Below are 26958 nucleotides of genomic sequence, written 5' to 3'. Positions count from 1 at the left end.
GAGAATCAGGGACCGGAAACTATTTTTTAAAAGTAGACGAGAGAGAAAAAGGAGATCCAATTTTCTCCCATTCCCTGGAAATAATACTCACCATACGGACTGGAACAGGAAAGGTCTCAGGAGCTTTCCTATCCTCCTAGGCCTTATCAAGCTTAGGGATCTTAGGTTTTTCCATAAGTTTAGCCTCCGGAACTTCCGTGGCTAAAACCTCCTTCATAAGGAAACGGAGATGTTCAAATTTAAATCTGAACTTAGACTCATCAGAGGCAAGTCTCTGCATCTGATATTTCACCTTCAGATGCTACAGAAGTTAGGTCATCTTCAGAAATATGAGATAGGCTAGACAATTCTGACTGAATGGTAGAAATGACTCCCAAATCTGCAGGACTACGCTTGACCCTTCTCTTGCAATTCCCAGAGATAGGCATGGCGTTTAGGGCCACCGTTACAGCAGATTGCAATTGTGAGAAAAAAAAAACTACCGGGCTGCTTGTGAGATAGAATTAAATCCGGGTTGAGGGAAGAGGAAAGGCATCCCCTGTAGAACAGTTTCCTAAGAGGTAGAAGGCTCAGAAGGGGTTAATTTATCAGAAGGTATAGCATTTTTAGATCCCTTCTTAGATTTTAAAACGACCCCCAGACAGATAGAACAGAACTGGGCAGGAGGACATACTACGGTATCCTCACAATAAAGGCAGTTATTAGTGATACTAATTGTAGCCAAAGAACCCTCAGAAGGGTTAACATCAGAGTCCTCCATAACTTAGGAAGAAGTTCCTACTTATCGTTATGCCTAAAAAAAAATAAGGACTGTTTCTCAAATAAAATGTTTAGAAAGAATATATGGCACCTCTACCCTGCTGTAGGCTGGGCTGCTCACCCTCTCCTAGAAACACAGGCTAGATATTCGTAGTCGTCTGGACTCTCCCCAGATCGTAATGATAATTCTAAGATGTGCCACAGCTCCGGCAAACACCGGCAAGAGGAAGTGAAGCCGGTCACGTGGGGTGCAAGTTAAGCCCGCCTCCACTACCGGTCTGAGCTCGCGAGTATAACATATTGCACAGTAATAATAAAAACAAATTTAAATGTCCCAGTTTGCCATCTGCCTTAGGGGACCCCAGAGCCGCCATCAACCCCTCACAAGTGCTCCGCTAAGGAGCTAAGTCCCCACATGCTCAAATAAAGAGACCCCAACACAGGAGGTTCATCCTCAGATCCCTCAGGGGAAATAAATAAGAAACCCACACTGTGTGCGCTCTCTATGTCACCCTAATAAAATAAAGGGACTTGCCCCTCAGGAATCACGCTGTGGAACATGCACACAGCTGCTCAAGGTGTGACAGGCTTCTCCTCCTCTGACAGGGACCTGAATGAGAAAAAAAGGAGAAGCAGCGTAACTCGTCTACACTGATTTCCTAGGGGTAGTTAGCTAATTATCCATATGCATACAGAGAACGTTCCCTGATGCATAAGGATCTAACCTTTACCACTACTCTCACTGAGAGATGTATATGGCTACTCCAATACCCCAGTCCTCTCTTGCAGGGAACATACCCATTAAAGGACCAGTCAACACAGTAGATTTGCATAATCAACAAATGCAAGATAACAAGCCAGTGCAATAGCACTTAGTCAACTTCAAATGAGTAGTAGATTTTTTTTCTGACAATTTTAAAAGTTATGTCTTTTCCACTCCCCCTGTACCATGTGACAGCAATCAGCCAAACACAAATGCATACACGTACCATGTGACAGCAATCAGCCATTCACAAATGCATACACACTTATTCTTACACATGCTCAGTAGGATACTGTGCACATTTTTTTAATGTAAGTAAATTGGGAAGTTGTTTAAAATGGCATGCTCTATCTGAATAATTGAAGTTTAATTTTGATTGACTGTCCCTTTAAAGGACTATCTTCTTTCTTCTAACACCTTCTCTGCCATCCTCCTCTAGTGACGAAAGGCAAAGAATGACTGGGGGGATGGGGGAAGTGGGAAGGATATTTAAAGCCTTTGGCTGGGGTGTCTTTGCCTCCTCCTGGTGGTCAGGTGTCGATATTCCCAACAGTTATGAATGAAGTTGTAGACTCTCCCTGCCTTGGGTAGGAAATAACATGTTCTTATGTGTTAGAGGGTCAGTAGTGCTTAAATTATTTACTCTAAGTCTGTGTGTTTAACTTCTTCATGGGTAAAATCCTGCTTTGGAGCCACAGAGAACTGCTCGTCCTGAATAGACACGGCCAGTAAGCCAGATGAAGCAGTCATACAAATTCACCAATCACTGAAAGTGACTGCTTGGGGGCAGTAACCGTGTCCCTTTTTACTTAAAAGGGACAGTCTAGTCAAAATTAAACTTTCAGGATTCAGAAAGGGAATGCAATTTTAAACAATTCACTTTTATCCAAATCACTTTTATCAAATTTGCTTTGTTGTCTTGGTATTCTTTGTTGAAAGCTAAACCTAGGTAGGCTCATATGCTAATTTTTAAACCTTTAAGGCAGCTCCTTATTTCAATGCATGTGGCGGTTTTTAACAGAAAGAGGGCGCAAGTTAATGTGTGCCATACAGATAACATTGTGACCACGCCCGTGAATTTACAAATGAGAGGGCCCTGATTGGTTTAATGCAAGTCTGTCAAAAGAACTGAAATAATGGGGCAGTCTGCAAAGGCTTAGATATATGGTTATCACAGAAGTAAAAAAGTATATTAATAAAACAGTGTTGGTTATGCAAAACAGGGGAATGGGTAATAAAGGAATTATCTATCTTTTTAAACAATAACAATTCTGGAGTAGACTGTCCCTTTAAAGGGTCAATAAATTTAGCTCTAAAATGATGCAAAACAATGTACCTTTAAACTTTTAGAATAGTCTCTTGTGATTTAAGCATATATATTTACAAACTTAAAGGGATACTATATCTAGAAGGATTTAGATGTTAAACTCAAACAAAGAAAATGCGCACTCAAAAATATATTTGTTAGCTAGTTGGGGACATGAATATAGCAGAGATGGCATAACCTAGGTGCCAATATGGGGACATGAAAATAGCAGAGAGATGGCATAACCTAGGTGCCAATAACAAAATGTCTGACATTGCTCTAAAGATGTTGCTCTACCCCACAAGGTATCAAATTGGTACATTATGTGACTTAAGGTAATAACGATGGGCAGCAGGATCGCGCTCTGGTTAGTGTCTAGTGATTTTCAGACTCCTAACCAAGCCCCAAAGTTTTAGACATATACTGATGTCTACATATTCCTATGGCTCCGGTTTGTGTATATGCAGGGGAGGGTGGGGGGAAATCTGCTGTTCCTATTTTCCCAGCCCCTTTCACTGGGTGTCCCAGCCCAACATTATCAACAGTGCTAAACTGGGGCTTCTAAGTAAGTTTTTAAAAACAGAATTTATGTTTACCTGATAAATTACTTTCTCCAACGGTGTGTCCGGTCCACGGCGTCATCCTTACTTGTGGGATATTCTCTTCCCCAACAGGAAATGGCAAAGAGCCCAGCAAAGCTGGTCACATGATCCCTCCTAGGCTCCGCCTTCCCCAGTCATTCGACCGATGTAAAGGAGGAATATTTGCATAGGAGAAATCATATGATACCGTGGTGACTGTAGTTAAAGAAAATAAATCATCAGACCTGATTAAAAAACCAGGGCGGGCCGTGGACCGGACACACCGTTGGAGAAAGTAATTTATCAGGTAAACATAAATTCTGTTTTCTCCAACATAGGTGTGTCCGGTCCACGGCGTCATCCTTACTTGTGGGAACCAATACCAAAGCTTTAGGACACGGATGATGGGAGGGAGCAAATCAGGTCACCTAGATGGAAGGCACCACGGTTTGCAAAACCTTTCTCCCAAAAATAGCCTCAGAAGAAGCAAAAGTATCAAATTTGTAAAATTTGGTAAAAGTGTGCAGTGAAGACCAAGTCGCTGCCTTACATATCTGATCAACAGAAGCCTCGTTCTTAAAGGCCCATGTGGAAGCCACGGCCCTAGTGGAATGAGCTGTGATTCTTTCAGGAGGCTACCGTCCGGCAGTCTCATAAGCCAATCTGATGATGCTTTTAAGCCAAAAAGATAGAGAGGTAGAAGTTGCTTTTTGACCTCTCCTTTTACCAGAATAAACAACAAACAAGGAAGATGTTTGTCTGAAATCCTTTGTAGCATCTAAATAGAATTTTAGAGCACGGACAACGTCCAAATTGTGTAACAAACGTTCCTTCTATGAAACTGGATTCGGACACAAAGAAGGTACAACTATCTCCTGGTTAATATTTTTGTTGGAAACAACCTTCGGAAGAAAACCAGGCTCAGTACGTAAAAACCACCTTATCTGCATGGACCAGATAGGGCGGAGAACACTGCAGAGCAGATAACTCAGAAACTCTTCTAGCGGAAGAAATTGCAACCTAAAACAAAACTTTCCAAGATAATAACTTAATATCTATGGAATGTAAGGGTTCAAACGGAACCCCTTGAAGAACTGAAAGAACTAGATTAAGACTCCAGGGAAGAGTCAAAGGTCTGTAAACAGGCTTGATTCTAACCAGAGCCTGAACAAACGCTTAAACGTCTGGCACAGCTGCCAGCCTTTTGTGAAGTAAAACAGATAAAGCAGAGATCTGTCCCTTCAGAGAACTCGCAGAAAATCCTTTCTCCAAACCTTCTTGTAGAAAGGAAAGAATCTTAGGAATTTTTATCTTGTTCCATGGGAATCCTTTAGATTCACACCAACAGATATATTTTTTCCATATATTATGGTAAATTTTTCTAGTTACAGGCTTTCTAGCCTGAATAAGAGTATCTATTACAGAATCTGAAAACCCACGCTTTGATAAAATCAAGCGTTCAAACTCCAAGCAATCAGTTGGAGGAAAACCAGATTCGGATGTTCGAATGGACCCTGAATAAGAAGGTCCTGTCTCAAAGGTAGCTTCCATGGTGGAGCCGATGACACATTCACCAGGTCTGCATACCAAGTCCTGCGTGGCCACACAGGAACTATCAAGGTCACCGAAGCCCTCTCCAGATTGATCCTGGCTACCAGCCTGGGAATGAGAGGAAACGGTGGGAATACATAAGCTAGGTTGAAGATCCAAGGTGCTACTATTGTATCCAATAGAGTCGCCTTGGGATCCCTGGATTTGGACCCGTAACAAGGGACCATGAAGTTCTGACGAGAGGCCATCAGAACCAAGTCTGGAATGCCCCATAATTGAGTTATTTGGGCAAAGATTTCCAGATGGAGTTCCCACTCCCCCGGATGCTCCTCCATCGCCAGGGAACTCCTTGTTACCCCCTGATGGTTGATATATGTAACAGTCGTCATGATGACTGATTGAAACCTTATGAATTTGGCCTTTGCTAGTCGAGGCCAAGCCTTGAGAGCATTGAATATCGCTCTCAGTTCCATTATGTTTATCGGGAGAAGAGAGTCTTCCCGAAACCATAGACCCTGAGTTTTCAGGGGTTCCCAGACCGCGCCCCAGCCCACCAGACTGGCGTCGGTCGTGACAATGACCTATTCTGGTCTGCGGAAGCTCATTCCCTGTGACAGGTTGTCCAGGGTCAGCCACCAACGGAGTGAATCTCTGGTTATTTGATCTACTTGTATCGTCGGAGACAAGTCTGTATAATCCCCATTCCACTGTCTGAGCATGCCCAGGTGCAATGGTCTTAGATGAATTCGTGCAAAAGGAACTATGTCCATTGCCGCAACCATCAACCCTATTACTTCCATGGACTGCGCTATGGAAGGAAGAAGAACAGAATGAAGTACCTGACAAGAGCTTAGAAGTTTTGATTTTCTGGCCTCTGTCAGAAAAACCTTCATTTCTAAGGAAACTATTATTGTTCCCAAGAAGGGAACTCTTGTTGACGGGGACAGAGAACTTTTTTCTATGTTCACTTTCCACCTGTGAGATCTGAGAAAGGCTAGGACAATGTCCGTATGAGCCCTTGCTTTTGACAGAGACGACACGTGAATCAGGATGTCGTCCAAGTAAGGTACTACTGCAATGCCCCTTGGTCTTAGCACCGCTAGAAGGGTCCCTAGTACCCTTGTGAAAATCCTTGGAGCAGTGGCTAATCCGAATGGAAGTGCCACAGGTAATGCTTGTCCAGAAAGGCGAACCTTAGGAACCGAAAATGTTCCTTGTGGATAGGAATACGTAGGTACGCATCCTTTAAGTCCACCGTGGTCATGAATTGACCTTCCTGGATGGTAGGAAGGATCGTTCGAATGGTTTCCATTTTGAATGATGAAACCCTTAGAAACTAGTTTAGAATCTTGAGATCTAAAATAGGTCTGAATGTTCCCTCTTTTTTGGGAATTATGAACAGGTTGGAGTAAAAACCCATCCCTTGTTCTCCTAATGGAACAGGATGAATCACTCCCATGCTTAACAGGTCTTCTACACAGTGTAAGAATGCCTGTTCGAAGATAATTGAGACCCGTGGAACCTTCCCCTTGGGGGTAGTTCCCTGAATTCCAGGAGATAACCTTGAGAAACTATTTCTAGCGCCCAAGGATCCTGAACATCTCTTGCCCCAGCCTGAGCAAAGAGAGAAAGTCTGCCCCCCACCAGATCCTTCCCAGATCGGGGGCCAACACTTCATGCTGTTTTGGTAGCAGTGGCAGGTGACTTGGCCTGCTTACCCTTGTTCCAGCCTTGCATCGGCCTCCAGGCTGGCTTGGTTTGAGAAGTATTACCCTCTTGCTTAGAGGGTGTAGAATTTGAGGCTGGTCCGTTTCTGCGAAAGGGACGAAAATTTGGCTTCTTTTTAGCCTTAAAAGACCTATCCAGAGGAAGGGCGTGGCCCTTTCCCCCAGTGATGTCTGAAATAATCTCTTTCAAGTCAGGGCCAAACAGTGTTTTACCCTTGAAAGGGATGTTAAGCAAAAGCGCTCTGCGCGCCACGATAGCAAACCCTGAATTATTCGCCGCTAATCTAGCTAATTGCAAAGCGGCATCTAAAATAAAAAAGAGTTAGCCAATTTAAGAGCTTGAACTCTGTCCAAAACCTCCTCGTACGAAGATTCTTTATTGAGCGACTTTTCTAGTTCTTCGAACCAGAAACACGCAGCTGTAGTGACAGGAACAATGCATGAAATTGGTTGTAGAAGGTAACCTTGCTGAACAAACATCTTTTTAAGCAAACCCTCTAACCTTTAATCCATAGGATCTTGAAAGCACAACTATCTTCTATAGGAATAGAAGTGCGTTTGTTTAGAGTAGAAACCGCCCCCTCGACCTTGGGGACTGTATGCTATAAGTCCTTTCTGGGGTCGACTATAGGAACTAATTTCTTAAATATAGGGGGAGGACAAAAAGGTATGCCGGGCCTTTCCCACTCCTTATTTACAACGGCAAAGAGAATGACTGGGGAAGGCGGAGCCTAGGAGGGATCATGTGACCAGCTTTGCTGGGCTCTTTGCCATTTCCTGTTGGGGAAGAGAATATCCCACAAGTAAGGATGACGCCGTGGACCGGACACACCTATGTTGGAGAAAGTGCATATTCTTCTTTTTAGTAGGATCTATTACATGCAGTTATATGACAATTGGTGTATACTGTCCCTTTAAAAAGTCATACAAGCATGCACTTGGTGCATATGTATCAGACAGTTGCAATGCTCTGTAAAAATACGGGAGTTAAAAAGAAAAGGGCAGTATACAGTCCCAGAATAATTTTGCACAAGAATGCCCCATTAAAGGAACATGAAACATTTTTTTCTTTCACGCATCAGATACAGCATGCAATTTTAAACAACTTACAAATTTTCTTTGTTCTCTTGGTGTCTAGTAAATTAATGGTAAAAAAGCATGTGTGTGAAGCCACCAATCACCAGCTAGCTCAAATACTAAGAAAAAACACAATAGCTAATAGAAGAAAAATTAAAAGGTGTTTAAAACTAAATCCTGAAAATTTAATCTTGACCACAGTCCCTTTAATCTAGACAAGCACATCATAAAGTGCACCACCTAGCACTTTAATAATCTTCATCTTATTCTATCTATACTCACAGCATCATAAGCCCCCCCAGCAAGGCTGCAAGCTAACAATTACTCCACTAAGTAATCCGTTTTGTTCCTACAATGTAATCGTTATACACTTGTAAAGCACTGCTTAATATAATGCTTTATAAACAAAGATACTATTACTGCTATATAATAATAATAAGAATTAAAGGGGCATAAAATCCAACATTTTTCTTTCACGATTCAGATAGAGCACACTATTTTAAAGGGACACTGAACCCACATTTTTTCTTTTGTGATTCAGATAGAGCATGACATTTTAAGCAACTTTCTAATTTACTCCTATTATCAAATTTTCTTTATTCTCTTGGTATCTTTATTTGAAATGCAAGAATGTAAGTTTAGATGACGGCCCATTTTTGGTGACCTTGCTGATTGGTGCATAAATTCATCCACCAATAAAAAAGTGCTGTCCAGAGTCTGAACAAAAAAAAAAAAAGCTTAGATGCCTTCTTTTTCAAATAAAGATAGCAAGAGAACAAAGAAAAATTGATAATAGGAGTAAATTAGAAAGTTGCTTAAAATTGAATGTTCTATCTGAATCATGAAAGAAAAAATTTGGTTTCAGTGTCCCTTTAAACAACTTTCTAATTTACTTTAATTATCAAATTTCCTTTTCTCTTGGTATGCTTTACTGAGGAAGATGCAATGCATTACTGGCTCTCATTAGTGCATCGTTGCTCACAAGCCAACCTATGTATGCTTTTCAACAAAGGTTACCAAAAGAACAAAGCTAATTTTATAACAGAAGTAAATTGGAAAAGTTGTTTATAATTATATGCTCTCTCTGAATCATGAAAGTGTAAGTTCAAATTTACTATCCCTTTAAGCAGGAGTGAAGGAATAGAAAAAAACAGAATTTATGTTTACCTGATAAATTTCTTTCTCCTACGGTGTATCCGGTCCACGGCTTCATCCTTACTTGTGGGATATTCTCTTCCCCTACAGGAAGTGGCAAAGAGAGCACACAGTAGAGCTGTCCATATAGCTCCCCTCAGGCTCCGCCCCCCCCAGTCATTCGACCGACGGTTAGGAGAAAAAGGAGAACCATAAGGTGCAGTGGTGACTGTAGTTTACAAAAAATAAATTTAAACCTGACCAAAATGCCAGGGCGGGCCGTGGACCGGATACACCGTAGGAGAAAGAAATTTATCAGGTAAACATAAATTCTGTTTTCTCCTACATTGGTGTATGCGGTCCACGGCTTCATCCTTACTTGTGGGAACCAATACCAAAGCTTTAGGACACGAATGAAGGGAGGGAACAAGTCAGGTAACCTAAACGGAAGGCACCACTGCTTGCAAAACCTCTCTCCCAAAAATAGCCTCCGAAGAAGCAAAAGTAATGAATTTATAAAATTTGGCAAACGTATGCAGTGAAGACCAAGTCGCTGCCTTACAAATCTGTTCAACAGAAGCCTCATTCTTGGAATCCCCATGTGGAAGCCACAGCTCTAGTAGAGTGAGCTGTAATTTGTTCAGGAGGCTGCCTTCCAGCAGTCTCATAAGCCAACCGGATGATGCTTTTCAGCCAGAAAGACAGAGAGGTCGCAGTTGCCTTTTGACTTCTCCTCTTGCCAGAATAGACGACAAACAAGGACGATGTTTGTCTGAAGTCTTTAGTTGCTTTTAGATAAAACTTTAAAGCACGAACCCCATCAAGATGGTGTAACAGACGTTCCTTGTTAGAAACTGGATTAGGACACAGAGAAGGAACAACTATTTCCTGGTTGATATTCTTATTGGAAACCACTTTTGGAAGAAAACCAGGTTTGGTACGTAAAACGACCTTATCTGTATGAAACACCAGATAGGGTGAATTACACTGCAAAGCAGACAATTCAGAAACTCATCTAGCAGAAGAAATAGCTACAAAAAACCAAAACTTTCCAAGATAGTAACTTAATATCTATGGAATGTAGAGGTTCAAACGGAACCCCTTGAAGAACTGAAAGAACTAAATTTAGACTCCATGGAGGAGCCACAGGTCTGTAGACAGGCTCGATTCTGACTAAAGCCTGTACAAACCCTGAATATCTGGCATGGCTGCCAGACGCTTGTGTAACCAAACAGACAGAGCAGATATCTGTCCCTTAAAAGAACTAGCTGACAGACCTTTCTCCAATCCTTCTTGGAGAAAAGATAGTATCCTTGGAATCCTAATATTACTCCATGAGTAACCCTTGGATTCTCACCAGCAAAGATATTTCCGCCATATCTTATAGTAAATTTTCCTGGTGACAGGCTTTCTAGCCTGGATCAGAGTATCTATAACTGATTCCGAAACCCCACGTTTAGCTAGAATCAAGCGTTCAATCTCCAAGCAGTCAGTTGCAGAGAAACTAGGTTTGGATGTTCGAATCGACCTTGAATTAGAAGGTCCCGCCTCAAAGGCAGCTTCCATGGTGGAACCGATGACATATTCACCAGGTCTGCATACCAAGTCCTGCGTGGCCACGCAGGAGCTATTAGAATTACCGAAGCCTTCTCCTGCTTGATCCTGGCTACTAGCCGGGGGAGAAGGGGAAACGGTGGAAAGACATAAGCTAGATTGAACGACCAAGGCGCTACTAAGGTATCTACCAATGTCGCCTTGGGATCCCTGGACCCGTAACGTGTAACTTTGAAGTTCTGACGTGACGCCATCAGATCCAGATCTGTAATGCCCCATAGCTGGGTCAGCTGAGCAAAAAAAACTCCGGGTGGAGTTCCCACTCCCCCGGATGGAAAGTCTGAAGACTCAGATAATCCGCTTCCCAGTTGTCCACTCCTGGGATGTGAATTGCTGATAGATGGCAGGAGTGATCCTCTGCCCATTTGATGATCTTGGATACCTCTCTCATCGCCAGGGAACTCTTTGTTCCCCCCTGATGATTGATGTACGCAACAGTCGTCAAGTTGTCCGACTGAAAACTGATGAATTTGGCCTCCGCTAGTTGAGGCCATGCCTGCAGCGCATTGAATATCACTCTCAATTCCAAAAATTTTATTGGGAGAAGAAATTCTTCCTGAGACCATAGACCCTGAACCTTCAGGGACTTCCAGACCGCGCCCCAGCCTAAGAGGCTCTCGTCTGTCGTGACAATGATCCACTTCGGTCTTCGGAAACTCATTCCCCGAGACAGGTGATCCTGAGACAACCACCAGAGGAGTGAGTCTCTGGTTTGCTGGTCCATCTGAATCTGGGGAGAAAAATCTGCATAATCCCCATTTCATTGTTTGAGCATGCACAGTTGCAATGGTCTTAAATTAATTGGAGCAAAAGGAACCACGTCCATTTGCCGCAACCATTAGTCCTGTTACCTCCATGCACTGAGCTATGGAGGGTTGAGGAATGGATTGAAGAACTCGACAAGTGTTCAAAAGTTTTAGTTTCCTGACCTCTGTCAGAAAGATTTTCATTTCTACCAAGTCTATTATTGTTCCCAGGAAGGGAACCCTTGTGAACGGGGACAGAGAACTTTTTTCTATGTTCACCTTCCACCCGTGAGACCTTAGAAAGGCTAGAACAATGTCCGTATGAGCCCTTGCTTTGTGAAAAGACGACGCCTGTATTAAATGTCATCTAGTTAAGGTGCTACTGCAATGCCCCTTGGCCTTAGCACCGCTAGAAGGGACCCTAGCACCTTTGTGAAAATTCTCGGAGCAGTGGCCAATCCGAAGGGAAGAGCCACGAACTGGTAACCCGAATGGTTTCCATTTGGAATGATGGAACTCTGAGTAATTTGTCTAGGATCTTTAAATCCAGAATTGGCCTGAAAGTTCCTTCCTTTTTGGGAACTACAAACAGGTTTGAGTAAAATCCCAGTCCTTGTTCTGCTGTTGGAACTGGGTTTATCACTCCCATTTTTAAAAGGTACTCTACGCAATGTAAGAATGCCTGTCTCTCTATCTGGTCTAAAGATAAGCGAGACAAGTGGAACCTTCCCCTTGGAGGAAGGTCCATGAATTCTAGAAGATACCCCTGAGAGACAATTTCTAGTGCCCAGGGGTCCGGAACATCTCTTGCCCAGGCCTGAGCAAAGAGAGAAAATCTGCCCCCTACTAGATCCGGTCCCGGATCGGGAACTACCCCTTCATGCTGTCTTGGTAGCAGCAGCAGGTCTTTTGGCCTGTTTACCCTTGTTCCAGCCTTGCAATGGTTTCCATGCTGGTTTCTTGCCTAGTGGCTGTAGAGGTAGAAGCCGGTCCGTTCCTGAAATTGCGAAAGGAACGAAAATTAGACTTATTTTTAACTTTGAAAGGTCTATCCTGTGGAAGGGCATGGCCCTTTCCCCCAGTGATATCTGAAATAATTTCTTTCAACTCTGGCCCGAATAGGGTCTTACCTTGAAAGGAATATTAAACAATTTTGTTTTGGACGACACATCCGCCGACCACGATTTTAGTCAAAGCGCTCTACGCGCCACTATTGCGAAACCAGAATTTTTCGCCGCTAATTTAGCTAACTGAAAAGCGGCATCTGTAATGAAAGAATTAGCCAACTTCAGGGCGTGAATTCTATCCATGACTTCATCCTAAGAAGTCTCCTTCTGGAGCGAGTTTTCTAATTCCTCAAACCAAAAAGCAGCTGCAGTGGTTACAGGAATAATGCAAGAAATTGGTTGAAGAAGAAAACCTTGTTGAACAAAAATTTTCTTAAATAAACCTTTTTATCCATAGGATCTTTGAAAGCGCCACTGTCTTCTATTGGTATAGTTGTGCGCTTAGCTAGCTTTGAAACTGCCCCCTCTACCTTAGGGACCGTCTGCCATGCGTCCCTTCTGGGGTCAACAATGGGGAACATTTTCTTAAATATAGGAGGGGGAACAAAAGGTACACCTGGTTTCTCCCACTCCTTATTCACTATATCCGCCACCCTCTTAAGGTTTCGGAAACGCATCAGTGTGTACTGGGACCTCTAAGAATTTATCCATTTTACACAATTTTTCTGGGACCACCAAAGGGTCACAATCATCAAGAGTAGCCAGGACCTCCTTAAGTAGAGCGCGGAGGTGTTCTAGCTTAAATTTAAATGCTATGGTATCAGGCTCTGCCTGCTGAGAAACTTTTCCTGTGTCAGAAATTTCTCCCTCAGACAAGCCCTCCCTCACCGCCAAGTCAGATTGATGTGAGGGCACTACAGATAAATTATCCTCTGCGTCTACTTGCTCATTTTCTGTATTTAAAACTGAGCAATCACGCTTCCTAGGAAAGCTGGCAGTTTGGATAAAAATGCTGCGATAGAATTATCCATTACTGCTGCTAACTGTTGTATAGTAATCACAATTGGTGAGCTAGATGTACTGGGCATCGCCTGCGCGGGCATAGCTGGTGTTGACACAGGAGAGGAAAGCAAGCTATTTTCACTACCTTCAGCTAAAGAATCATCTTGGGCTATATTTTTAAGTGTGATTGTACTGTCCTTAAGCTGTTTAGACGCTATGGCACACTTCACACATAAATTTAATGGGGGAAACCACCTTGGCCTTTGGACATACAGAACATAGGCTATCTGAAGACTCAGACATGTTTAACAGACTTAAACAGAACTATAATGCAATAAAAATTATTTTTGACAAAAACGTTACTGTCTCTTTAAATAATTAAAAAGCACACTTTTTTACTGAAATATCAAAAAAACATGAAATAAACATCTGATTTTAATGAAATTTTCACCAGAGTCTTAATGCTTTGAAAAGATTGCACACAAATTTTCAGATCAATTAACCCCTTAATGCCCAAACCGGAGTTAATAACAGTTATTAACCAGTTAACACACTACAGTACTAGCCACAGCTTCTCACTGTAGCCTTTACCTTCATTAGGGATTATTTTAGCAGGAAATAAGCCTCCCTGGAGTCTTTTATGATGCCTCTTGACTCCCCACATGAAGCTGCATGGATTGCCTAGGCAAAAACTGTACAATTTAGGCCTAAAAATTAGGCCTCCTCCCTCTTCATTCTAGAGTGGAGGGGCCTTTCTGACTAGATTTAGGTGTCCAAATAAGTGCCAGGCCGAAATTAAACCCCAAAAGTGTTTTAAAGTCTGAAAAAACACCTTATTTATAGTGAAAAACATGCTAAAAAGCAATCGATTTTAAAGCCCACAATAGTGTCAACCAGCATAGAGCCCTAAATATAAGCCATCATTTTATACAGAGTCTATTAGAAAAAAAATGGCTCACCAATCCCAGAGGGATTTTCTGACAGTCTTCTAGCATTACATGGTCTTGTTAGAAAAATGACTGATCATACCTGAAGCAGTTAAGCCTGCAAACTGTTCCCCCCAACTGATGTTCTCTGTCCTGCGTGGGAACAGCAATGGATTTTAGTTACTGGTGCTAAAAGCATATTCCTCTTAGCAGAAATCTTCATCACTTTCTGCTGTAGAGTAAATAGTACAAACCGGCACTATTTTAAAATAACAAACTCTTGATAGAAGAAATAAAAAACTACAACTAACACCACATACTCTTTACCACCCCCGTGGAGATGCTACTTGTTCAGAGCGGCAAAGAGAATGACTGGGGGGGCGGAGCCTGAGGGGAGCTATATGGATAGCTCTACTGTGTGCTCTCTTTGCCACTTCCTGTAGGGGAAGAGAATATCCCACAAGTAAGGATGAAGCCGTGGACCGGATACACCAATGTAGGAGAAAAAGAAACGAGTTCAGATGTTAAAATGCAATTACACATTACCACATAATGCAAATCTTTATTAATGCACAGTATTATTCAGTAAATGTATGCATACCGTCAATGATGTATTTACTGGTGTCAAGGCCAACATAATCTAGGAGTTCAAAGGGACCCATTGGGTAACCTGCACCCAACTTCATTGCAACGTCAATATCTTCTTTTGATGCATGTCCTAGAAATGTATGAATATGAATACAAAAATGAACAAAGAACATCTGTCAACCACATCAAAAACTCATCATGAAACTGAGTTTCATACCTTTGCAACTAACCTGAAATGCTGACTGAAAAATATATTAAAAAACATTACACATTGAGTCAATACATAAAGTTTAGTGTATCCCTCTCCATTGCCTTAGCATTTTGCATTGCTGACATTAAATATCAATTATACCATTTTTGTTATACTCTCACTGGGGAATAATCAGCTTATACAATATTCTATTCTTTCATTCCTATAGTTAATGATACATGCAAACCCTATCTAGTGCTTCAATGAAGTGGACATAAAAGTTTCATAATGGAGATACTTTATCTCCATACACAGCAGCCTACATTCTGTAACAAAAACCCATGCTGCTTGGGGAAAACGCCATAAACTTGTACACTTTGCTAAAAGCTATACAAAACCTATAGGTATACTAAACCTGTGTGCATTTCAGCTTCTATATTTACACCTTTATAGGGGCATAAAGCACATCACTTCATAATGCAATAAATGGGTGCTGAATGGTAGGCATGCCCCTTACAGCAGATGTTTGTCAATCAAAACGAATGCACAAAGGGTATTTATTAACCAGCACCTGTGTACTGGGTACATATATATGCTCTATGCACACTCATCCTAACACCATTTCTGCTATAAAAAAAAAAAAAACTGAATCTTTTCCCCTGTATTATAATTAGTTTCAATACAGTGTGGTTGATACCTATAAGGAATTTAATGAGCAATCTGACATCCATCAAAACCTTTGCAGTTTCAAAAGTCATCAATTTATGTAGAGAAGACATTTACTAAGGGAAAAGGCATTAGATGGAAATATGTAAACATAACTCATGACTACCCAAACAAATGTATTGCTCCATATAAACAGAACAGATGCCTACCTTTTTCATAAAGCCTGACAGCTTCCATCAAGTAGGGTACAAGCAGGCGATTGACAACAAACCCAGGTGTATCCTGACAGAAAAGAAAAAGATAATTAATGCAAAGTGCTTTATATGTATAAATCTATTGAATACAATGCACAAATGCATACATTTACTAATACTGTTGACACATTTTTACATTTCGAACCAACTTTTTGCAGTGTAAACCCCCAAAATTATGAATAAAACTGAATAAAGTCAAGCGCTTATTTGAAAAGGAATAGTTGTGCAGTAAATCTAAAGATTGCTAACCAAAGTACTTGGCCTGTTTGCCCCCTATACTTTATATCTAAAGAGAAAGAGGGGGGGGGCACTAATACCTGATATGTACGGTACAGCGGAGCTGTCATTATGTTTCTAAGGCATCAGTGTGATATATAAAAACAAAGGTCAGTGCATTACAAGGTTATATATTACATTCAGATGTTGTAATATATATTCCCAGCCCACAGACAAGCAGTTAGAGCACCATTCGGACAAGACACTCACACCTTCAGAAATAATAAAAAATCTTAGAATAGTTTACCACCAACTATCAGTTTAGTAGGTTTAGTGAATATAATGGTGTTGGAATTATCTGTGTCATTCAACATCCTCAACTATGGTCTAAAATATGTCAAACTCTACTTGTGCAGTTTCTTACTTGGCACGACACTGGGTTCTTTCCAAGGGCTTTACTGAAATCCACAAGAGATTCAAAGGTTGCTTGACTGGTCATCGGTGTCTTGATAACCTAAAAACGGGATATCAGTAAGAGAAAGTAGATTAAAAAATTTAGCAAAATAAATAACAAGTTGATTAATCAAGCAAATTTAAGAAAAAACATTTAATGAGTTTGAAGAGAGATTTAAAAGCTGAACCAAAGATAGCTGCTAGTAGAAACATTTGGCCAGATTACGAGTTTTGCGTTATGAGGGATGCAGTACTAACTTGCACGTTATCACCGCTCACTTACCTACAGCGCTGGTATTACAGGTTTTTATAAACCCGGTTTTATTAGGCAAGAAGTGAGAGTAGAGCAAAATTGAGCTCCATACCGCACTCAAATACCAGCGCTGCTTAAGTCAGCGGTGAGCTGGTTGTACGTGCTCGTGCACGATTTCCCCATAGACATCAATGGGGAGAGCCGGCTGAGAAAAAACATAATTTATGCTTACCTGATAAATTTATTTCTCTTGTAGTGTATCCAGTCCACTGATCATCCATTACTTATGGGATATTCTCCTCCCCAACAGGACGTTGCAAGAGGATCACCCACAGCAGAGCTGTTATATAGCTCCTCCCCTCACTGTCATATCCAGTCATTCGACCGAAACAAACCGAGAAAGGAGAAACCATAGGGTGCAGTGGTGACTGAAATTTGATTAAAATTTAGACCTGCCTTAAAAGGACAGGGCGGGCCGTGGACTGGATACACTACAAGAGAAATAAATTTATCAGGTAAGCATAAATTATGTTTTCTCTTGTTAAGTGTATCCAGTCCACGGATCCATTACTTATGGGATACCAATACCAAAGCTAAAGTACACGGAAGGAACCACTGCCTTAAGAACCTTTCTCCCAAAAACAGCCTCCGGAGAAGCAAAAGTATCAAATTTGTAAAATTTTGAAAAGGTATGAAGCGAAGACCAAGTCGCAGCCTTGCAAATCTGTTCAACAGAGGCCTCATTTTTAAAGGCCCAGGTGGAAGCCACAGCTCTAGTAGAATGAGCTGTAATTCTTTCAGGGGGCTGCTGTCCAGCAGTCTCATACGCTAAACGGATTATACTCCGAAGCCAAAAAGACAGAGAAGTTGCTGAGGCCTTTTGACCTCTCCTCTGTCCAGAGTAAACAACAAACAGGTTAGATGTTTGACGAAAATCTTTAGTAGCTTGCAAGTAAAACTTTAATGCACGGACTACGTCTAGATTATGCAAAAGACGTTCCTTCTTTGATGAAGGATTAGGGCATAATGACGGAACAACAATCTCTTGATTGATATTCTTGTTAGAAACCACCTTAGGTAAAAACACAGGTTTTGTGCGCAGAACTATTTTATCTGAATGAAAGATCAGATAAGGAGAGTCACAATGTAAGGCAGATAACTCCGAGACTCTTCGAGCCGAGGAAATAGCCATCAAAAAAAAAGAACTTTCCATGATAGAAGTTTGATATCAATAGAATGAAGAGGTTCAAACGGAACTCCTTGAAGAACTTTAAGAACTAAGTTTAAGCTCCATGGGGGAGCAACAGGTTTAATCACAGGCTTAATTCTAACTAAAGCCTGACAAAATGCCTGAACGTCTGCCAGACTCTTGTGTAAAAGAATAGACAGAGCAGAAATCTGTCCCTTTAAAGAACTAGCTGATAATCCTTTATCTTCTTGGAGGAAGGACAATATTCTAGGAATCCTAACCCTACTCCATGAGTAATTCTTGGATTCACACCAATGAAGATATTTACGCCATATCTTGTGGTAAATTTTCCTGGTGACAGGATTTCGTGCCTGTATTAAGGTATCGATTACTGACTCGGAGAAGCCACGCTTTGATAGGATCAAGCGTTCAATCTCCATGCAGTCAGTCTCAGAGAAAGTAGATTCGGATGATTGAAAGGACCTTGTATTAGAAGGTCTTGTCTCAGAGGCAGAGTCCATGGTGGAAAGGATGACATGTCCACTAGGTCTGCATACCAGGTCCTGCGTGGCCACGCAGGCGCTATCAATATCACCGAAGCTCTCTCCTGTCTGATTTTGGCAATCAGACGAGGGAGCAGAGGAAATGGTGGAAACACATAAGCCAGGTTGAAGAACCAAGGCGCTGCTAGAGCATCTATCAGTGCCGCTTCTGGGTCCCTGGACCTGGATCCGTAATAAGGAAGCTTGGCGTACTGGCGAGACGCCATGAGATCCAGTTCTGGTTTGCCCCAACGGAGAACCAATTGAGCAAACACCTCCGGATGAAGTTCCCACTCCCCCGGATGAAAAGTCTGACGACTTAGAAAATCCGCCTCCCAGTTCGCTACCCCTGGGATATGGATCGCTGACAGGTGGCAAGAGTGAGTCTCTGCCCAGTGAATTATCTTGGAGACTTCTGACATCGCTAGGGAACTCCTGGGTCCCCCCTTGATGGTTGATGTAAGCCACAGTCGTGATGTTGTCCGACTGAAATCTGATGAACCTCAGTTTTGCTAACTGAGGCCAAGCCAGAAGAGCATTGAATATTGCTCTTAACTCCAGAATATTTATTGGAAGGAGTTTCTCCTCCTGAGTCCATGAGCCCCGAGCCTTCAGGGAGTTCCAGACTGCACCCCAACCTAGAAGGCTGGCGTATGTTGTTACAATGGTCCAATCTGGCCTGCGAAAGGTCATACCTTTGGACAGATGGATCCGAGATAACCACCAGAGAAGAGAAGCTCTGGTTTCCTGGTCCAGATTTAGTAGAGGGGACAAATCTTTGTAATCCCCATTCCACTAACTGAGCATGCATAATTGCAGCGATCTGAGATGCAGGCGCGCAAATGGCACTATGTCCATCGCCGCCACCATTAAGCCGATTACTTCCATGCACTGAGCCACCTTGGGGCGCGGAATGGAGTGAAGAACACGGCAAGCATTTAGAAGTTTTGATAACCTGGACTCCGTCAGGTAAATTTTCATTTCTATAGAATCTATCAGAGTCCCTAGGAAGGAGACCCTTGTGAGAGGGGATAGAGAACTCTTTTCTTCGTTCACTTTCCACCCATGCGACATCAGAAATGCCAGGACTATCTCTGTATGAGACTTGGCAACTTGAAAGCTTGACGCCTGTATCAGGATGTCGTCTAGATAGGGAGCCACCGCTATGCCTCGCGGCCTTAGAACCGCCAGGAGTGAGCCCAGAACCTTTGTAAAAATTCTTGGGGCTGTAGCCAACCCGAATGGGAGAGCTACAAACTGGTAATGCCTGTCTAGAAAGGCAAACCTCAGAAACCGATGATGATTCTTGTGAATCGGAATGTGAAGGTAAGCATCCTTTAAGTCCACTGTGGTCATGAACTGACCCTCTTGGATCATGGGTAGGATGGTTCGAATAGTTTCCATCTTGAATGATGGAAATCTGAGGAATTTGTTTAGGATTTTTAAATCCAAAATTGGTCTGAAGGTTCCCTCTTTTTTGGGAACCACAAACAGATTTGAATAAAATCCCTGTCCTTGCTCCGTCCGTGGAACTGGATGGATCACTCCCATTACAAGGAGGTCTTGCACGCAGCTTAGAAATGCCTCTTTCTTTATCTGGTTCACAGATAATCTTGAAAGGTGAAATCTCCCTTGATATCCCTGAGATATGATCTCCAACGCCCAGGGATCCTGAACATCTCTTGCCCACGCCTGGGCGAAGAGAGAGAGTCTGCCCCCTACTAGATCCGTTGTCTGATAGGGGGCCGCTCCTTCATGCTGTCTTGGAGGCAGCAGCAGGCTTTCTGGCCTGCTTGCCCTTGTTCCAGGCCTGGGAAGGTTTCCAGGGCTGCTTAGATTGAGCAAAAGTTCCCTCTTGTCTTGAGGTAGAGGGAGTTGATGTTGCACCTGCCTTGAAGTTTCGAAAGGCACGAAAATTAGACTGTTTGGCCTTTGATTTGGCCCTGTCCTGAGGAAGGGTATGACCCTTACCTCCAGTAATGTCAGCAATAATTTCCTTCAAACCAGGCCCGAATAAGGTCTGCCCCTTGAAAGGAATGTTGAGTAATTTAGACTTCGAAGTCACATCAGCTGACCAGGATTTAAGCCCTAGCACCCTGCGCGCCTGGATGGCGAATCCGGAATTTTTAGCCGTTAGTTTAGTCAAATGAACAAAGGCATCAGAAACAAAAGAGTTAGCTAGCTTAAGTGTTCTAAGCTTGTCAATTTCAGTCAATGGAGCTGTATGGATGGCCTCTTCCAGGGCCTCAAACCAGAACGCCGCCGCAGCAGTGACAGGCGCAATGCATGCAAGGGGCTGTAAAATAAAACCTTGTTGAATAAACATTTTCTTAAGGTAACCCTCTAATTTTTTTATCCATTGGATCTGAAAAAGCACAACTGTCCTCGAAAGGGATAGTGGTACGCTTTGCTAAAGTAGAAACTGCTCCCTCCACCTTAGGGACTGTCTGCCATAAGTCCCGTGTAGTGGCATCGATTGTAAACATTTTTCTAAATATAGGAGGTGGGGAAAAGGGCACACCGGGTCTATCCCACTCCTTACTAATGATTTCTGTAAGCCTTTTAGGTATTGGAAAAACATCAGTGCTCGCCGGCACTGCATAGTATTTATCCAGCCTACACAATTTCTCTGGCACTGCAATTGTGTCACAGTCGTTCAGAGCAGCTAATACCTCCCCAAGCAATGTACGGAGGTTCTCAAGCTTAAATTTAAAATTAGAAATCTCTGAATCAGGTCTCCCCGATTCAGAGACGTCACCCACAGACTGAAGCTCTCCGTCCTCAGGTTCTGCATATTGTGACGCAGTATCAGAAATGGCTGTTACAGCATCTACGCGCTCTGTATCTCGTCTAACCCCAGAGCTATCGCGCTTGCCTCTTATTTCAGGCAATCTGGCTAATACCTGTGACAGGGTATTATTCATGATTGCAGCCATGTCCTGCAAAGTAATCGCTATGGGCATCCCTGATGTACTTGGCGCCATATTAGCGTGCGTCCCTCGAGCGGGAGGCGAAGGGTCCGACACGTGGGGAGAGTTAGTCGTCATAACTTCCCCCTCGACAGACCCCTCTGGTGACAATTCTTTTATAGATAAAGACAGATTTTTACTGTTTAAGGTGAAATCAATACATTTAGTACACATTCTCCTATGGGGCTCCACCATGGCTTTTAAACATAATGAACAAGTAGTTTCCTCTGTGTCAGACATGTTTGTACAGACTAGCAATGGGACTAGCAAGCTTGGAAAACACTTTAAACCAAGTTAACAAGCAATATAAAAAAACGTTACTGTGCCTTTAAGAGAAAAATTTTGCAAAATTTGAAATAACAGTGAAAAAAAGGCAGTTACACAAACAAAATTTTTACAGTGTATGTAACAAGTTAGCAGAGCATTGCACCCACTTGCAAATGGATGATTAACCCCTTAATACCAAAAACGGAATAATAAATGACAAAAAACGTTTTTTAAAACACAGTCACAACAACTGCCATAGTCTACTGTGGTTGTTACCCTCCTCAAACACGACTTTTGAAGCCTTTTGAGCCCTTCAGAGATGTCCTGTATCAAGCAGAAGGAAACTGAATGTCTCTGCCTGTAATTTTAGCTGCGCAGAAAAGCGCTAAAATAGGTCCCTCCCACTCATATTACAACAGTGGAAAACCTCAGGAAACTGTTTCTAGGCAAAATTCAAGCCAGCCATGTGGAGAAAAAACTAGGCCCCAATAAGTTTTGTCACCAAACATCTATAAAAATGATTAACATGCCAGCAAACGTTTTATATTACACTTTTATAAGAGTATGCATCTCCGTTAATAAGCCTGATACCAGTCGCTATTAAATCACTGCATTTAGGCTTAACTTACATTAATCCGGTATCAGCAGCATTTTTCTAGAAAGTTCCATCCCTAGAAATAAGTTTACTGCACATACCTTATTGCAGGAAAACCTGCACGCCATTCCCTCTCTGAAGTTACCTCACTCCTCAGAATATGTGAGAACAGCAATGGATCTTAGTTACTTCTGCTAAGATCATAGAAATCACAGGCAGATTCTTCTTCTAATGCTGCCCTTGATAAAACAGTACACGCCGGTACCATTTAAAAATAAACTTTTGATTGAAGTTAAAAACTAACTATAATACACCACACTCCTCTTACTACATCCATCTTTGTTGAGAGTTGCAAGAGAATGACTGGATATGACAGTGAGGGGAGGAGCTATATAACAGCTCTGCTGTGGGTGATCCTCTTGCAACGTCCTGTTGGGGAGGAGAATATCCCATAAGTAATGGATGATCCGTGGACTGGATACACTTAACAAGAGAAACAGAATTTATGTTTACCTGATAAATTTCTTTCTCCTACGGTGTATCCGGTCCACGGCTTCATCCTTACTTGTGGGATATTCTCATCCCCTACAGGAAGTGGCAAAGAGAACACACAGCAGAGCTGTCCATATAGCTCCCCTTAGGCTCCGCCCCCCAGTCATTCGACCGACTGTTAGGAGAAAAAGGAGAACCATAGGGTGCAGTGGTGACTGTAGTTTGGAAAAATAAATTTAAACCTGACCAAATGCCAGGGTGGGCCGTGGACCGGATACACCGTAGGAGAAAGAAATTTATCAGGTAAACATAAATTCTGTTTTCTCCTACATTGGTGTATCCGGTCCACGGCTTCATCCTTACTTGTGGGAACCAATACCAAAGCTTTAGGACACGGATGAAGGGAGGGAACAAGTCAGGTAACCTAAACGGAAGGCCCCACTGCTTGTAAAACCTTTCTCCCAAAAACAGAATTTATGTTTACCTGATAAATTACTTTCTCCAACGGTGTGTCCGGTCCACGGCGTCATCCTTACTTGTGGGATATTCTCTTCCCCAACAGGAAATGGCAAAGAGCCCAGCAAAGCTGGTCACATGATCCCTCCTAGGCTCCGCCTACCCCAGTCATTCGACCGACGTTAAGGAGGAATATTTGCATAGGAGAAACCATATTTTACCGTGGTGACTGTAGTTAAAGAAAATAAATTATCAGACCTGATTAAAAAAACCAGGGCGGGCCGTGGACCGGACACACCGTTGGAGAAAGTAATTTATCAGGTAAACATAAATTCTGTTTTCTCCAACATAGGTGTGTCCGGTCCACGGCGTCATCCTTACTTGTGGGAACCAATACCAAAGCTTTAGGACACGGATGAAGGGAGGGAGCAAATCAGGTCACCTAAATGGAAGGCACCACGGCTTGCAAAACCTTTCTCCCAAAAATAGCCTCAGAAGAAGCAAAAGTATCAAATTTGTAAAATTTAGAAAAAGTGTGCAGTGAAGACCAAGTCGCTGCCTTACATATCTGATCAACAGAAGCCTCGTTCTTGAAGGCCCATGTGGAAGCCACAGCCCTAGTGGAGTGAGCTGTGATTCTTTCAGGAGGCTGCCGTCCGGCAGTCTCATAAGCCAATCGGATAATGCTTTTAATCCAGAAGGAGAGAGAGGTAGAAGTTGCTTTTTGACCTCTCCGTTTACCAGAATAAATAACAAACAAAGACAAAGTTTGTCTGAAATCCTTAGTAGCTGCTAAGTAAAATTTGAGAGCACGAACTACATCCAAGTTGTGCAACAAACGTTCCTTCTTTGAAACTGGATTAGGACACAAAGAAGGCACAACTATCTCCTGGTTAATGTTTTTGTTAGAAACAACTTTTGGAAGAAAACCAGGTTTAGTACGCAAAACCACCTTATCTGCATGGAACACCAGATAAGGAGAAGAACACTGCAGAGCAGATAAGTCTGAAACTCTTCTAGCAGAAGAAATTGCAACCAAAAACAAAACTTTCCAAGATAATAACTTAATATCAACGGAATGTAAGGGTTCAAACGGAACCCCCTGAAGAACTGAAAGAACTAGGTTGAGACTCCAAGGAGGAGTCAAAATTTTGTAAACAGGCTTGATTCTAACCAGAGCCTGAACAAAGGCTAGAACATCTGGCACAGCTGCCAGCTTTTTGTGAAGTAACACAGACAAGGCAGAAATCTGTCCCATCAAGGAACTTGCAGATAATCCTTTTTCCAATCCTTCTCGAAGGAAGGATAGACTCTTAGGAATCTTAACCTTGTCCCAAGGGAATCCTGCAGATTCACACCAACAGATATACCAAATTATGTGGTAATTTTTCTGGTTACAGGCTTTCAGGCCTGAACAAGAGTATTAATAACAGAATCTGAGAACCCTCGCTTTGATAAGATCAAGCGTTCAATCTCCAAGCAGTCAGCTGGAGTGGGTCGAACGGACCTAGAACAAGAAGGTCTCTCAAAGGTAGCTTCCATGGTGGAGCCGATGACATATTCACCAGATCTGCATACCAAGTCCTGCGTGGCCACGCAGGAGCTATCAAAATCACCGACGCCCTCTCCTGATTGATCCTGGCTACCAGCCTGGGGATGAGAGGAAACGGCGGGAACACATAAGCTAGTTTGAAGGTCCAAGGTGCTACTAGTGCATCCACTAGAGCCGCCTTGGGATCCCTGGATCTGTACCCGTAGTAAGGAACTCTGAAGTTCTGACGAGAGGCCATCAGATCCATGTCTGGAATGCCCCACGGTTGAGTGACTTGGGCAAAGATTTCCGGATGGAGTTCCCACTCCCCCGGATGCAATGTCTGACGACTCAGAAAATCCGCTTCCCAATTTTCCACTCCTGGGATGTGGATAGCAGACAGGTGGCAGGAGTGAGACTCCGCCCATAGAATGATTTTGGTCACTTCTTCCATCGCTAGGGAACTCCTTGTTCCCCCCTGATGGTTGATGTATGAACTTGGCCCTCGCTAGCTGAGGCCAAGCTTTGAGAGCATTGAATATCGCTCTCAGTTCCAGAATATTTATCGGTAGAAGAGATTCTACCCGAGACCAAAGACCCTGAGCTTTCAGGGATCCCCAGACCGCGCCCCAGCCCATCAGACTGGCGTCGGTCGTGACAATGACCCACTCTGGTCTGCGGAAGGTCATCCCTTGTGACAGGTTGTCCAGGGACAGCCACCAACGGAATGAGTCTCTGGTCCTCTGATTTACTTGTATCTTCGGAGACAAGTCTGAATAGTCCCCATTCCACTGACTGAGCATGAACAGTTGTAATGGTCTTAGATGAATGCGCACAAAAGGAACTATGTCCATTGCCGCTACCATCAAACCTATCACTTCCATGCACAGCGCTATGGAAGGAAGAGGAACGGAATGAAGTATCCGACAAGAGTCTAGAAGTTTTGTTTTTCTGGCTTCTGTCAGAAAAATCCTCATTTCTAAGGAGTCTATTATAGTTCCCAAGAAGGGAACCCTCGTTGACGGAGATAGAGAACTCTTTTCCACGTTCACTTTCCATCCGTGAGATCTGAGAAAGGCCAGGACAATGTCCGTGTGAGCCTTTACTTGAGGAAGGGACGACGCTCGAATCAGAATGTCGTCCAAGTAAGGTACTACAGCAATGCCCCTTGGTCTTAGCACCGCCAGAAGGGACCCTAGTACCTATGAGAAAATCCTAGGAGCAGTGGCTAATCCGAAAGAAAACGCCACAAACTGGAAATGCTTGTCCAGGAATGCAAACCTTAGGAACCGATGATGTTCCTTGTGGATAGGAATATGTAGATACGCATCCTTGAAATCCACCTTGGTCATGAATTGACCTTCCTGGATGGAAGGAAGAAGTGTTCGAATGGTTTCCATCTTGAACGATGGAACCTTGAGAAACTTGTTCAAGATCTTGAGATCTAAGATTGGTCTGAACGTTCCCTCTTTTTTGGGAACTATGAACAGATTGGAGTAGAACCCCATCCCTTGTTCTCCTAATGGAACAGGATGAATCACTCCCATTTTTAGCAGGTCTTCTACCCAATGTAAGAATGCCTGTCTTCTTATGTGGTCTGAAGACAACTGAGACCTGTGGAACCTCCCCCTTGGAGGAAGCCCCTTGAACTCCAGAGAATAACCTTGGGAGACTATTTCTAGCGCCCAAGGATCCAGAACATCTCTTGCCCAAGCCTGAGCGAAGAGAGAGAGTCTGCCCCCCACCAGATCCGGTCCCGGATCGGGGGCCCGCATTTCATGCTGTCTTGGTAGCAGTGGCAGGTTTCCTGGCCTGCTTTCCTTTGTTCCAGCCTTGCATAGGTCTCCAGGCTGGATTGGCTTGAGAAGTATTACCTTCCTGCTTAGAGGACGTAGCCCTTGGGGCTGATCCGTTTCTGCGAAAGGGACGAAACTTAGGTTTATTTTTGGTCTTGAAAAGACCTATCCTGAGGAAGGGCGTGGCCCTTGCCCCCAGTGATATCAGAGATAATCTCTTTCAAGTCAGGGCCAAAGAGTGTTTTCCCCTTGAAAGGAATGTCAAGCAATTTGTTCTTGGAAGACGCACCGCTGCCCAAGATTTTAAC

At 42.9% G+C, this 26958-nt stretch overlaps 1 protein-coding gene across 1 annotated transcript in view; it reads right to left on the bottom strand.

The window, feature by feature from the left end:
• HADH (hydroxyacyl-CoA dehydrogenase) overlaps positions 1-26958 on the bottom strand; it is a 93574-nt gene that overhangs the window by 5546 nt on the left and 61070 nt on the right. Inside the window, exons 5-7 of the mRNA XM_053703526.1 lie at positions 16532-16621; positions 15847-15919; positions 14795-14911 (exon numbers count right to left, since the gene is read on the bottom strand). Coding sequence (XP_053559501.1) covers positions 14795-14911; positions 15847-15919; positions 16532-16621 — 280 coding nt within the window. The remainder of the gene's footprint in view (positions 1-14794; positions 14912-15846; positions 15920-16531; positions 16622-26958) is intronic.

Source organism: Bombina bombina, chromosome 2, assembly GCF_027579735.1.
Source record: "Bombina bombina isolate aBomBom1 chromosome 2, aBomBom1.pri, whole genome shotgun sequence".
NCBI lineage: Eukaryota > Metazoa > Chordata > Amphibia > Anura > Bombinatoridae > Bombina > Bombina bombina.
Note: the sequence above shows the minus strand (reverse complement) of the source record. Positions and strands in the feature narration are given on the sequence as shown.